This window comes from Stylophora pistillata, chromosome 5 (assembly GCF_964205215.1).
Source record: "Stylophora pistillata chromosome 5, jaStyPist1.2, whole genome shotgun sequence".
Taxonomy (NCBI): domain Eukaryota; kingdom Metazoa; phylum Cnidaria; class Anthozoa; order Scleractinia; family Pocilloporidae; genus Stylophora; species Stylophora pistillata.
In genome coordinates, this window is record NC_142523.1 from 29,244,828 (window position 1) to 29,258,584 (window position 13,757).

The following is a 13,757-nucleotide window of genomic DNA, read 5'->3' on the forward strand; positions in this document are numbered from 1 at the left end:
TTTAATTCAAGATGAAGAAGCATTTTTGTTGTTGTTACAGAAGAAGGGACGGGGTTTTTTTGTTGATAAAGTTGTACCAGAGCGCAATGAAAAATCATCATCCAACGCAGCAAACAGTGAAGTGTTCGTGACCATATAATTTTCCCGCGCGTTGCAAAAATATCTGAAGGATAATAAACACAATAGTCTTCATCTCGCGCGAAAACATAGTTGTATAATTGTCTTTGGACATAATCTGTTCCTCGAACCTCACATTCACTGTTTGCATCTTAGAACAGATAACGTAGAACAGATAGCTTTTTGGTGGATCAATATCATAGCTACTTCGGGATACCTACACGCATTGTTTGGTGTAAGTATAAAATGGTAGGTAAAGATGATTTTAACTCAGTTATTCCTGCACCGATTACCCTATTTTCGGGGGCAAATCCCGCGCGTGTTGCCCGGCGGTGAGTAACCAATCAGAGTGTATTTTCAACGTTATCCATTGTTTAAGTACATGCCATATATTTGTGAAAGAAGAAATATTGACATATACATGCTATTCCCACGTGAACGTTTTATTACTTACGTTTTACACTGGGATTGCACGTTTCCATCCGGACGATTGGAAGAATCCATAGAGCGCCAGTAAGAGTTATTAGTACCGCACACGTTGTCCTTTCTCGATGACAAAAGTTACCCATCATCCTGATACGTTGACAAATTTGTATTTTGATATCTGCAGAATGAATTGATTATTAAGAATAAGTACTTTCGCGGTAGGTCGAGCTGAGAGTATCATTACTTTATTTTACCTACATTTACAGGTCACTCAGGTAGTTAAAGAAGGGGAAATTGAAAAGACAAGCAACAAATTTTGCATTTTTGCACACAACTGGCAAAATAAGGTGAGTGCACGCGAGGAAACAAATGCGTTTGGTTGTGGTCGTGATGCAAACAATTGTCTTATTGCAAAGTAAGTTTTCAGGACGAAAATGATTCGCTTTACAATAAAGTAGTGTACAACCAAAGGAAAATAATAGGACAAGTAAACTTTCGCATTTATAATATCGCCAAGAAAGCGCTTTGGTTTTTAATTTATGGCTGCTATGTTACCAAATGCCGATTAATTACAACTATGAGCCTTTCCTGAATTTAATTATAGTAGTGATGATTTTTTATCGAGTCTCGAACGTCGCGTTTCCTTAACCGGTGTTTGAACTTTGTAGGCATAAATAATTTTGTTCCTTCTGTGGCTTTTATTCAAACTTCCAGGAAAGGAGATCACCAAAGGTGAATCTCAAGAATCAAAATTATGTGGGTGATTGCAGTTGCCTCAAATGGCCTTGACTCCTAATTGAGAAACTAAAGACAACCGCTGCCGATTTAAAAAATTCATTTATCATCGGTGACAACAGTCTTATCCAAGGGTTTTTAGGCTTGACTATTAAACCAAAAGATACTGCTAAGTTTAAAAGTAAGCCTTAAAATCTCAGATTAACATAGGATTGAATACATCGTGACACGGTTTGCTTGAAAACGTCGATCTGAATACTATTCACCGAGCAAGGTTTTGAAATTTAGCAAGAGGCATAAGTCACGATATATAGTTCTCTCCAGTTTATTATTATTATTATTATTATTATTATTATTATTATTATTATTATTATTATCAAATGTTAAGGATATGTATGCAGCATCTGATGCGTTCGTTGATGATTCACCGAACGTATATTCATCTGGAAACAAATAGAACCTGGTGAATTCAATGAGCTCCTGGTGCGTTAAAGAAATATGAAAAAGGTTCATTTACCCAGGAACAGGTTTAAGAATGTCTGTCAGACGTGAGAAAACCCGCCAGAAACTCAAATTTTAAGATTCCCTACTCCACACATTTAGATCGAAAGAACCGAATTAAAGCGCGACTCAAAACAGGAGCGAAAGTCGTTAAAAGTTTAAATCGTTGTCTGAGTCGTGTCGTCTGTAACAGTCTTATCTGACGACGGTGGTAGATCTCAGTGTGGTTAGACGTTAGATAAGATAATGACTTTATTGGATAGCACAATTACTAATAGAACCAGTAGTTCTCATTGTGTTCCATGTTATTTATGTTTGTTATTCTTAGATGCTAAAAACTTGAATTAACCTCTCTCTAGTTTTTCCTATCATGTTCGGGCTTCCGTTTGACGACCAATGAGAAACGCATTTGGAGTTAAAATGACACTTCTTTTTTTCTACATGGTGAGAAAGTATTTTAAAGATAGTTCATCGTTCACCAGAAAAGATATCTATTTTCTTGGAAATTAATAGCCCACCAGCTTACCATATTTTCCCTTTCATTTTTTCCTTTTCAAACAGTGCGTTTTTTATGACATTTTGAATTCAGTGGATAGATATGATGACAATCTTCAGAATAGCATACTGCAAATTACAAATATAAGTGATACAAGGAAGAATTAATTTTTTTCTAGCCGTAAGCAAATTATTGTAAAAAATATCGTTGTCTTGTCATGCACTGTTATAAGTCTCGTCTCTAAAACTAGAAATCATTCCAAGGCAAGCGATCAAAACTACGCTAATAATAAGGTGGCGGAGAATAAAACAGGAATAGTTGCAGTTCAGTTTGTGCTTTAATTCAAACAACTGGTACACTTCCCTTGAAGAAGAAACTTAACATCTCAAAGCTAAGGTCGTCTTGTAATTTGGATTAACATGTTTTACATAAAGGTTTTCTCTGAGAGCCATTTTCCATTTACTTTTTAATGAGCCCGTGAGAAAGGTTCGAATCCTTGGAACAGAGCTTTTAGCTCCATTCACGACTCTGAATAGTGTAGATTAAGAAAACAATTACAAATTCAATCTAGCGAAAGTTCGAGTCGTCTTGATATAACTATAGTTGTCAAGTAAACAAGAAAAGCAATGTAGCTAACGTTGGTCCACCAAAAATATACCGCTATGATCTCACTCGATTACGCATCACAAAGAAGCCATAACTTGATAAATCACATGCTATTGTATCAGAAAATATTGTTGATCATAAACTGCTCCGCAAACCCTATGTAGAAATTATTCTTTTCCATACAGGTCTTTGTTTTCGAAACCAACATTTTTATTATGTTTAATGTATAATCATCTAATGTATTTACATATTCATTTATTTTAGTTAACCTTATTTCCATATTTTTGGCAGAGAGAAGAAAGAGATATCATCACTTGAAAAGAAATTGCGTACAAATGCATACACCTACCCACGATGAGCTGAGCCACCTACTGGAAGGCAATGAAATTAAACATAATTGCCATAAAAGGTCAGAAAGAAAATTATACTGGGTTAAAAATAAACCATCATACGAAGGAACATTTTATATCTTGAAAAGAATACGACTCAGCAGATGTTTGATGAGGAAAATGAAGATTAGAGCGACAAGTTCCTGATAAACAAAAAGTTGGACAAGACTAAAATAATATATTCACCTGTTTCTCTTCAAATTTTAACAGCTCTTCTATCGTCAATTCATTAATTGGTTCCTGATGAATTAAGTGTAAAAGGAAGACTAGCGCTAAAAAACGAATTTTTTGTGCGTGAGGAACTGCTTTCGTGGAAGAAAATCATAAACGATTTGGCCAGCTGTGTTTCTCCCAAAATTGTTTTGGATATCATGACTCGGTTTCCCCTTTCATTGTATGACAGTGATGCTTCCACAGCTCAAAACTCGACATCGTAAAAATAAGCACGTTTGTAACCTCCATTATTTCCTTTCTTTATATGTTAGTGTGAATAATGTACTATCTTCTTCTTTGTACATCCATTTTACTCTGCTGTATGAACAATATTTATCATTTGGACATATATTGCCGCTGCCGGAGTCATTTTGTTGCTGTTGTTGTTGTTGTTTTTTTTTTTGTCATTAGTTCGTTCAATATCGACTTGATCGCTGTTGTTATTACGGTACTCCTGATGCATAAGATGCTTCTGCTGTGTTAGTGTACAAGAAAAAGTATCTTATAAGTAGAGATCCATTATGGGTAGGATAAAGATAGTGTGTGCTGAAACCGACCATGTGCATTCTCTACACTCTTACTTTAATCCCAAGTAATTCGACATGGTGGTAATGGGAGGTTATCTGGGACGTTAAAACGAAAAGTACTCAAAACAATTGAAAATTTTTACCTCCACGAGTCGTTCCGTCTCAGATCAAATTAAATTTATTTCATTACAAGCTTCATATTAAGCTTGCGACAGTTTGATAAACAGTAGGTGTTTTCTATTTTTTCCCGCTTAAGATTCGATTGACTCTTCGAAAAATCACTTTTATCTTAACAGAGGGACGAAATGAAGTGTATGAATCGGTCTAACGGAGATCTTCGGAGTCGTAAAAGAAAAAAATTAATAAATCAACAAAGTAGAGCATACGAACAAATGCACTATTTTGGGATTACAGTTTCCTTCCAGGAACTAATCGTCAGTACACTTTTCTGAATGCTTAAACACTTGATGCTGGGTGATCAAAGATTCAGTGAGCTCTGAAAGGAGCTCCAAATCACTAACAGTGTGTTTGAGAGCTGATAAACGTATTGTTTGACGCGTTGACGCAAGCAGGGTTTTATTGCACTCTTATAGACAACGGCAAATTGACCAGACTGCGACATTACTACTAATTGGGGTAAAAATTAATTATGATAATGACACCAGTAATAGTGAGAAAAATTACATATATTAAGAGGATATGAATAATGATGATTGTTTAATATGATTGTTTTTTTAGTAAGACAGCTGATCTGCCAATTAGCGCACTGTTCTTTCTGTTGATCACAAATTAAACTCATGACTCCATTATTTTTTATACAAGCCGATTAAGTGGTGAGCAATAAAAATAATTAGTTCAGCGTCCTTAGACTGTTTTAACCGATAGTTACCAAAATATGGTTCCTTTATAAACTCTTGAAAATTTCGCATTTCGAACAGTTAAACGGAAAGAGGCGCACACCGATGGAAAAAGAACAACTCAGAATCGAAATAAAATGGATGATGATCATCCGCTAGAATTAGTCATACACAGCGCGCCATCAACAATATAAGAACTGAACTATACAACGATGAAGCATGTTTGGTGATCCGCACGATACCAGAACAAAAAAAAAAAGCAATAATACCTTCTCAATTTGTCCCTCTTCCAATAAATCGATTCTTTCCAAGAAAATTGCAGAAGCGCAAAACACGAAACTTCGTTCCGCAATGACAAGAACAACAAAGAGGAAGGAGATGACAAGTATTATACATAAAAATATGTATGTCAGAATCCAATTATCATTTCCTTTGAATGGTTATTATTTTACTTCGAAGCAAGCCAATAAGAGGACAGGAACATTGTGGGCTTGCAACTATCGGGTATAGTATTGACTGAGTCTCTATTAAAAGCAGTCATTTTGAATAATGTTTCCCTTCTAAACAGTACTGAGATAATTGTAAATTTATTTCAACTTATTGTTAATTTAGTTGATGGTTTGTGGACAATGTTCAGTTCATAAAGTGAAAAGAAAGTATTTGGTTCGTTGGGGAGGCCGCTGATGCGTACGCTAAAAGATGCGTAAGTTGCCAGTGATGATGGTTTGTAAGGAAAGCAATGGTGTTTGAAAATGTTTTCTATTTATTTTTGAAGAAAGGAATTAATTTCTTTCCTGCCCACTTCTGAATTGATAAGTTCGTGAGGCTGGTGGGCGTACGTTAAATGATACGCGACTGGAATGGTCCTTTTTTTTTTTCTTGTCCAAAAATTATTGATTAAGTTTTCTGCTGCTTGTAAAACAAATGAGAGGCATAAGATAAGTTGGTAAAGCAAATGAAAAAAGAATACATGTAAAAATTAGATCTCCCTCTCCCCCTTCCCCGAAATGCTTGGAGTGACCTAATGGTGCTTAGTGATCTAAGGGCGCCAAAGAGACAGAAAATTTTTTTTTATTTATTAAAGTGCATTTTATATATAAACTTTACAATTCTGCATTTTCTAATATGCATTTTCCGTTTCCGTATAATGGAGAGAAAATTAACAAAGACAGCCATTTTGTGCATCGTTTTGTCTGATTATCTGTTCTAATATTCTAATATTAGATAACAGGCCTGTGCGAATGTTCAAGAAATTTGCATAAATCGAAGTTTTGTATGAAGTTGACTTTATCTTGCTATAAACGTATAAGTTGCTAAGAAATTGCTCAGATTGGTGACAGTTGCTTAAGTTTGCTAGAACCGCAAAAATTTGTTCCTAACGCCAGAAGTTTCCGAGCAGAATGGGACAGCAGGCCTACTCAAGGCTGTGTAGTATACTTACGATCTCCCTCATTGGCATTCAGTCTTGTATAGTCTCCGCCCTCCTCCCCCTTTTAACTCGTTAACTCTGTCAGCGACGACTGATCCTCCCTCGGTCCCCCCCTGAAAACCAAGGAATCCTTCTAAAGCCCATTCAACTCCCACCCCTTCTCCCTTGTCGCAAAAAGGTTGCACGTGCTCATAATAAAGTTTTCCTGTTTCGGTATATTTAGTAGTTGATTAACTAAGTTATTATTTCTTGTCGCCAACATTGATTTGTGGAATGTCAAAGGAAGTATTGACCGGCGTCGTATAATCGAGCCTTCAAAAACAAAGATGTATTTAATCAAATAGTCCCTAGTAAAACCGCATGTATTTAACACTATGATTGTCAAGCAAGCCGATGTAACAGGAAATTAGTGGCCACGAATCATTGAAGAATGTGTACAACAAAACTGGAACTTTGTCAAGTTAGCTTAAATTATCTTACCACTCCGGACTTACGTATCTGGGTGTGTATATCCATACCTTATAAAACATAGCATTTTTGTAACTCAAGAAGATGGGATTGAGATAGGTCGTAGAACAGAACGTGTAATGTTGGATTGTCTAATCAAAGGACTGTCTTGGTTTTTTAAACATGGAATTATGTACCGGATTGGGAATTCAGAATCTCGTACATAAAGGAATCTTGCCATCAACGATGAAAGATATAGGTGAAATGAATAGCTTATCGAGGGGCGTTGCTTAGTATTCACTCAGACGGTGTGCGCGCTCTGATTGCGTTGCATTGTGGTAGCATTATTTTCAATGTGGTGGTGAAAGCGGAGACTGGTACGTATTTGTCGCGTATTCCATCGTTCTCAAGGAAAAAGTCGAGCACTGTCTTTTTAGTATCTAATTTGAGACCGGTTTTTGAGAAGGTCAAATTTGCTGTAGGTCATATTTTGAAGACTTTCAAAGATTTAGATGGCTACTTTGATCCTTCTTGATCATCTCTGACCAAACGCTCTCTAACGTGTATCAGAAGGTCCCTGTCTTCTTACAGAGCGTTTGCATGTCAAGGGTCAATTCTCTGTTAAGTAAACCGCGTTTATAGAAATATTATTTTTGTCTTTGATATTACTCCTCCCGCCTTCGGGTCGGCTGAGAGTGTAACTGTTGCCATTTGTGTCCAGATTCATAGGTGTTACGACGATCGAATTATTTTCCCTGAATCTGTCACGCAATTCCAGATTTTTCTAGAATTATCTTTACTCTGTAATATTCCAGAAACTTCTTTCATGTGACTCAGCAGTTTCCAAAACTATTACAACTTGTAATACGCTATAAATAGTAATAGAACATTCTAGATACCTATAGTAAATGTATAAGAGCTGGCTTGTGAGAAGTACAAAAAAAGGATTTTCCCGAGGGCTTACCCTGGTGGCTTGCTGGCTGAACTTGTGGAAGGTATGATGTGACGAGGCTATAACCTTTTGACCTTGCGATGTTCGGAGAGAAGAAAGAGATGTGTACAAGGAAAGAATGCGATGAATCAAGAAAGCCAAGCGCAGTGGTCTTTAGTCGGTGGAAGTTGGAATTCGAAGTTGACCAAGACGATGAACACTTCTACGGCATAAAGGATTGTAAGCCTGCTTTACGAACTACTTAATTTAATCTTTAACCTAAGTAAATTGGACAGTGTAAAACTAATTAAATAATAGTAAAAATGGGTAGCTGCTTGTTTTTACATTTTTGTTGCGTGCCTTATATCGTACTCGGGAGTCTATTTTCATATATGCTTTGTTTAGCGGACATCCGTTGGTCATTCGTGCACGTAACAAAATTGGGGGCCTGTCAAATATGACACCGAAATTCCTAGCTAAAGATTAGGGGAGTATTTGTTCATCACCAACTGACACATATAAAATGGCAGGCTTTGGGCGGAATTTTGAACTAATTGCAATCAGTTCAGTTTTCTCCTGATTGAGCTTTAGCATGTTGTTTGTCATCCACCAGTCAATGTCTTTGACTCATAGCTCAACAGATGACTTAGATAACACAGATCCTTGAGGCACCCAATGTGCTAAACAACGTTGTGATGACTGACATTCTTCAATTTGCACAAACTGTTTGCGAGATTTGAGATACGAGTCAAACCAAGCAAGGGCATTACCCTTTAAACCAAAACGATGGGAGAGTCTAGATAAGAGTATTAAATGGTCAACCGTATCAAATGTTGAGGACAAGTCGAGTAGAAGGAGTATAACCGACTTGTTATCATCAACAGCACGCAGTATGTCATTTTGTACTTTTAGTAAGGCCGTCTCAGTCGAGTGCGAGACCTTGAAGGCAGACTGATACATCACATCTAGGTGGTATGACTTTACATGGTCAGTAAATTGTTCAGCAACGGCTTTCTAAATGATCTTCGAGATTAGCGTCAGATTGGAAATAGGACGAAAATTTGAAAACTGTTTAAAGTCAGCATCAGGTTTCTTCAGAGACGGAGATAAAGCAGCGACTTTCAATGCATTAGGCATTCTGCCAGTTGAGAGAGACAAATTGACAAACTTAGTTATTGTAGGTAGAAACACCGAGAAACAGCCCTTGAGAACCATTGCAGGTAAAGGATCCAAGACACATGACTTAGAAGAGGGCTTACACGCAAACACCTTTACTTCCTCTTGCTAACCTTTCTAAAGTTACTGAACTCCACAGGACATGTTAATGGTATTGGCCGTAAGGGCCTTACGATAATATTTCTCTGAACAAGTTTGGAGAGAATTTTATCAATATCGTTAATGAAGAAATCAGCAAATGAGTTTGCCAGTGCAGAATTATCAACAGAGGGTGGATAACGCTTCCCAGATGGGTTTTGAAGTAATTTATTAACAGTCGCGAATAATATCCTTTGATCTGAGGGATGTTCATTGATGATTGAAGTGTAGTGCGCTGATTTCGATGTAGCAATTAGGTTGTTAACCACACAGCATTGACGAACATCCCGGTCCCATTGTAGCCGCGAAGCACGCCACCTCCGTTCCAGTCTTCTCCTTTTCCTTTTCTCAGCTACGACATCCGATGTATACCACAGTGCAGATGCCCTTACAGTTACCAGACGTTTCTTTTTTGGAGCATATTGGTCCAATAACTGTCACAGAACCCTATCATACTGATCTACCATCGTATCTAAGTCAGTAGCTTAATCTTGTAACAAAGGAGAATCCATAATGCCCTTATTAAAGGAGTCCATATTTAAGGAGTGTAATTTCCGGACGTTAATCAATTTTTTTCTAAATTGAGGTTTCTGAATAGATAACACACAATGAATTGCAAGATGATCCGAAATAACAGGATCCTTAACTTTGGTATCCTTGATAAGTGAGTCATCTGATCTTGTAAAAACTAAATCAAGGGTATGGGCACTGGTATGAGTTCCACAATTGACATGTTGTTTCAGATCATATGACTCAAGAAGGTCTGTATAGTAACCCCCCTTCCTCTCTGGAATTTAGTAATGAATCAGTGGCTTTGATATTTTATGCTCATTGTTGAATTCTTACCCCTCCCCCAGCCTTTTCATTTTTTTGGCACAGTAGGGAAAAAGGAAAAAAACCTGCCACTACGTTAACGGTGAAATGATTACACTGTATATATTCTTAACTGAGTTACAAGTTTTTCAAAATACTTACCTCGAGCACTGAAATTTGTGATGAGTGAGGTACATGTGGTTGAAAACTATTTTCTCTTGTGTGGGACCTGATCTAGAGTAAGATCTATTACAGCCTATAAGCACTTACACCTAATAAGTAAATTATGGAATAAAACTTTTGGCATTTTGATCAAAATCAAAGATAACGCGATCCGACCAACAGGTAAATTTGGGATCTGAGAACTTGTTTAAAATCATAAAATAAAACTAAAGAGCGGATTTTTATATTGAAAAATACATATCATGCGACTTTTTCGCCGTTAAGTTGAAAACATTGGTGTTCTAAAGAGGAAAGACCTGTGTTTATAGTTAATAGATTATGCAAATTAGCGTTATTTAAAATTGTGTCTATAAAAACTTTTTTCTACGATGTTCTTAAACACAAAGAGCTGTCTCTTTTAACTGAAGAGCACATTATTCCACTCTTCTGAGGCAAGGTATATTTTGAGTTTATGGCCATTTTTATCTCCCACGAAGCGCTGATTAAGTAAAACAGCTGTGTTTGTTTTGCACGCTTATCGCCAACTAATTCAGTTATCATCAACCACAGAGAAGTGGACATCGAAGATCTTACCAGTATTATTTCCTTAACCGCTCTTCAGTAGCAAGATTTTTTTTTTTTTTCGGCAGGACGCAACAGAGCTCGTTTTCCTAACAGCTTCTTTTATCCTATGCCGGATTATTTTCCCTCCTTCGAAACTTTGTTTACTTCGCTGTAATTCAATTAAAATCCGTTGGGATCTACACCAGTTGTCACGTGACATTTACTGACTTAACTGCGCAAGCATTCATGCTGTAGTGTTTGTTTATCGGAAAGATGTCTGCCGAACCCTTAAATTGTTCTCTTTACGAAATAGTACAGACTCCGTGTGGGTCTAGTAGGGAAGAAGCGAAGCACGTTTTGCTCTCCGACTGCAACGCAGATATATCCGCCCATTTACTTAGCTTCCACTTATCCAAATGCAGCGCTATTACGGGAGTGGAGCTAATCATGGCAAGAACGGGAATACAACATTTGTCGAGAAGTCAACTCGCGGGTATGACAATCTGCCCGAGGCACCGACACTCACATGGAAGATTCTGGAGGGATCCAAGATCCACACCGGGAAAACTACAGGTGTGTCGGGCAGCTACGTTGTAAACTTCCAAATGGCCGACCAAGTAAAACGTATATTTGGCGTAATCGCTGCTGTTGGATCACGTAAGTACCATAAGCCTTAACTTGTGGTTTGCTAGCTCTATTTTCCAGCCCTGCACTCCTACAAGTCTACCCTTACTATACACTACTCCTAAAAGTTTCTGTTATTGTTGCTCACATTTCAACTTTCCCGTAGCTCATACTAAACTGCCGAGTAAATTTCTTCCTTTTTCTAAATATTTTTGGTTTTCTTTGTTTTCTTTTTTGTTTACTTTTTGTTCTTTGTTTCATTTTTGTTTTTGTTTTATTTGAGTTTTTTGTTTTTGTCTTCTTGTTTTCGTTTTTTTTTAAACTGGTCTGCGTAGCTGGCAACTTAGTGAGCGGCAATATTCTGGAGTGGTGGATCGGGTGTGTAAATTTCTTCCCATTCCCTTAGCTCGCGTCGACGCACCTTACCGCTCAAGAATACTCTTCCTTTAAACACATACACAAGGACGTCAGCTGGTCAGGCCAGTAATATTATACATTACGATCGCGAGTTATTAATCGTTTGCACTACTCTATAGCTGTCTGCACCACTTGCCGGAAGAAGCATGCTGAACGATTGTTGAGTTCAAGATGGCGGGGTTCTGCCGAAAGTTCACAAGACCAAGAGGGAGCAGTTTCTGAAAGGTTTGTTGGATCTATTTATTGTCCCTTAGATTCCGTACTTTTCTCACTGTGTATTTAGCTTGCGCATGCCACATCAACCATGCACACTAGGCAAGGAACTCAGAAAAATAATGTGTTAGTGGCTGTGGAATAAACTTAATATGAAAACAACACTGCTGGATAAAAGATGAAACCCTTCTTTTTGTCGCAAATTAACCCCTAAATATGCCTTTCCGTTTTACTGAGTCTTTCAATAAAAAGAGGCATTATACCTGATAAATCATGTTCAGAAATACTCGCTTACCTTTCCCGTTGTTAGTGAGACTGTCTTATTTCTCAGACCAGCCAGATCGGATGCGAAAGCTACTATACATGCACATTAAGCCGAAATGGAGACCACTCCATTCCGTCATTTTCTCAATCCAAAGCCTTTCTCTAGTCCCGGCTGGGGTCCAGGGTGTGCTCAAGCAACCTCTCTTCAGAAAACCGACACAGAGATTCTCAGCACTTACAACGCAGCGATGGACAAAATTGTCAGCAATATTACTTTCACGCGACTACCACTAACTTCACAACTTGAATCACGAGATGAATGCACTGCAGCACAACGACAATACTACATCCACAAAGCGGCTGAATACTGCATGCTGGTGTACGATGTGATAGCCCTAAACGACGGTAAGGGGCGCTTTCATGCCTTGATATCTCCTGGTGAAGAAAATAATGATAAAGTAGTAGCCGATGACGTGCTGAAAGCTTTGATGACCGCTTACAAGAATGCTGAAGCCAAAAGCACCAAAACGCAAATTCTAAGCCTTTATGCCTATAAGTATTCGATTAGCACGTTAAAGAAACTGCACACACCATACGATAAGTTGTCAACTCGTCAGATACAAAGAACGCGGTGTCATGCAAAAACAATAGGTCCTGGAAGAGTGCCTGAGAAGAAAAAACATCATCATGTGCGCATTGATATGAGTAAAGTGGACCATTTTATCGAGTTCATTAATCGTCCATATTTTTACCAGGATGTGTCTTACGGAACTAGGTCGCTGCAGTTAGACAGTGGTGACACCATTAAGATGCCGAACGTCGTGCGTACAGTGACGCGCTCTACAATGATTAGCCAGTACATGCAATTCTGTCAGGAGGAGACGTTTGAACCTCAAAGTCGCTCCACTTTATTCAAGACTCTTGAAGTCAGAGAAGCCTCACAGAGAAAGTCATTGCAAGGTCTCGACAACACTACTGCCGATGGTTTAGCTGGCTTTCATAAAATTGAAATGATAGTCGACGACTTAGAGAAAGGGGGAATGAAAAGGCAATGGAGCGCTGAAGTTCTAGAAAGACTGAAGAAAGCAAAACGCTACTTGAACACTGATTTTCGCGTTCATTGTAGTCCAGAGGAGGCTGTATGTCCGGATCATTGCCGTAAGCTCGCTCTTGGTGATGAACAAGATCTCGACTTCCAGGAAAATTGTTCCCACCAACACACAGAAAACTGTAAGGAGTGTCCAAAATCTGCGAAATGTCCTTGATGAAGTCGAAGACAAAATTCGAGGACTGTCTTGGAGACCTTACAGCAGCGAGCAACGAGATGATCTCCTCTATGACTTCAAGCTGGCAAAAACCGACATTTTGCAGTGGAAGGCTCTCATTGTTCCCTCCATAAACCAGGAAGTAGCAAAACAAGATCAGCTGAAGATGATAAGCACCAGTCAAGACTGTGCACTGGTCATAATGGCGTGGGAAATGAAATTTATCCAGCTTAGATTTCGTGAGAAGCAGTCCAATTGGTTCGGCAAGAGAGAAACGAGTTTGCACATCTCGACAGTGCTCACAAGTGATCTAAAACGACAAAGGAAAACTAGAACTGCACTCCTATGCCCATCTGTTTGGCACCTGTCAGCAGGATTGGTTCGCCGTGTGTTCCATCATAGAGAGTATACTGAAAGAAATTAAAACCAAGAAGCCCCACATCACTC

At 38.2% G+C, this 13,757-nt stretch overlaps 2 protein-coding genes across 2 annotated transcripts in view; one reads left to right on the forward strand and one right to left on the reverse strand.

Moving 5' to 3' along the window:
- Positions 1–13,757, reverse strand: part of LOC148731310 (hemicentin-1-like) — a 311,654-nt gene that overhangs the window by 62,685 nt on the left and 235,212 nt on the right. The window lies entirely within an intron of this gene.
- LOC148731312 (uncharacterized) lies at positions 12,162–13,310 on the forward strand. The gene has a single exon (XM_088760755.1). It carries the CDS (start codon positions 12,162–12,164, stop codon positions 13,308–13,310), a length of 1,149 nt encoding a protein of 382 aa, XP_088616881.1.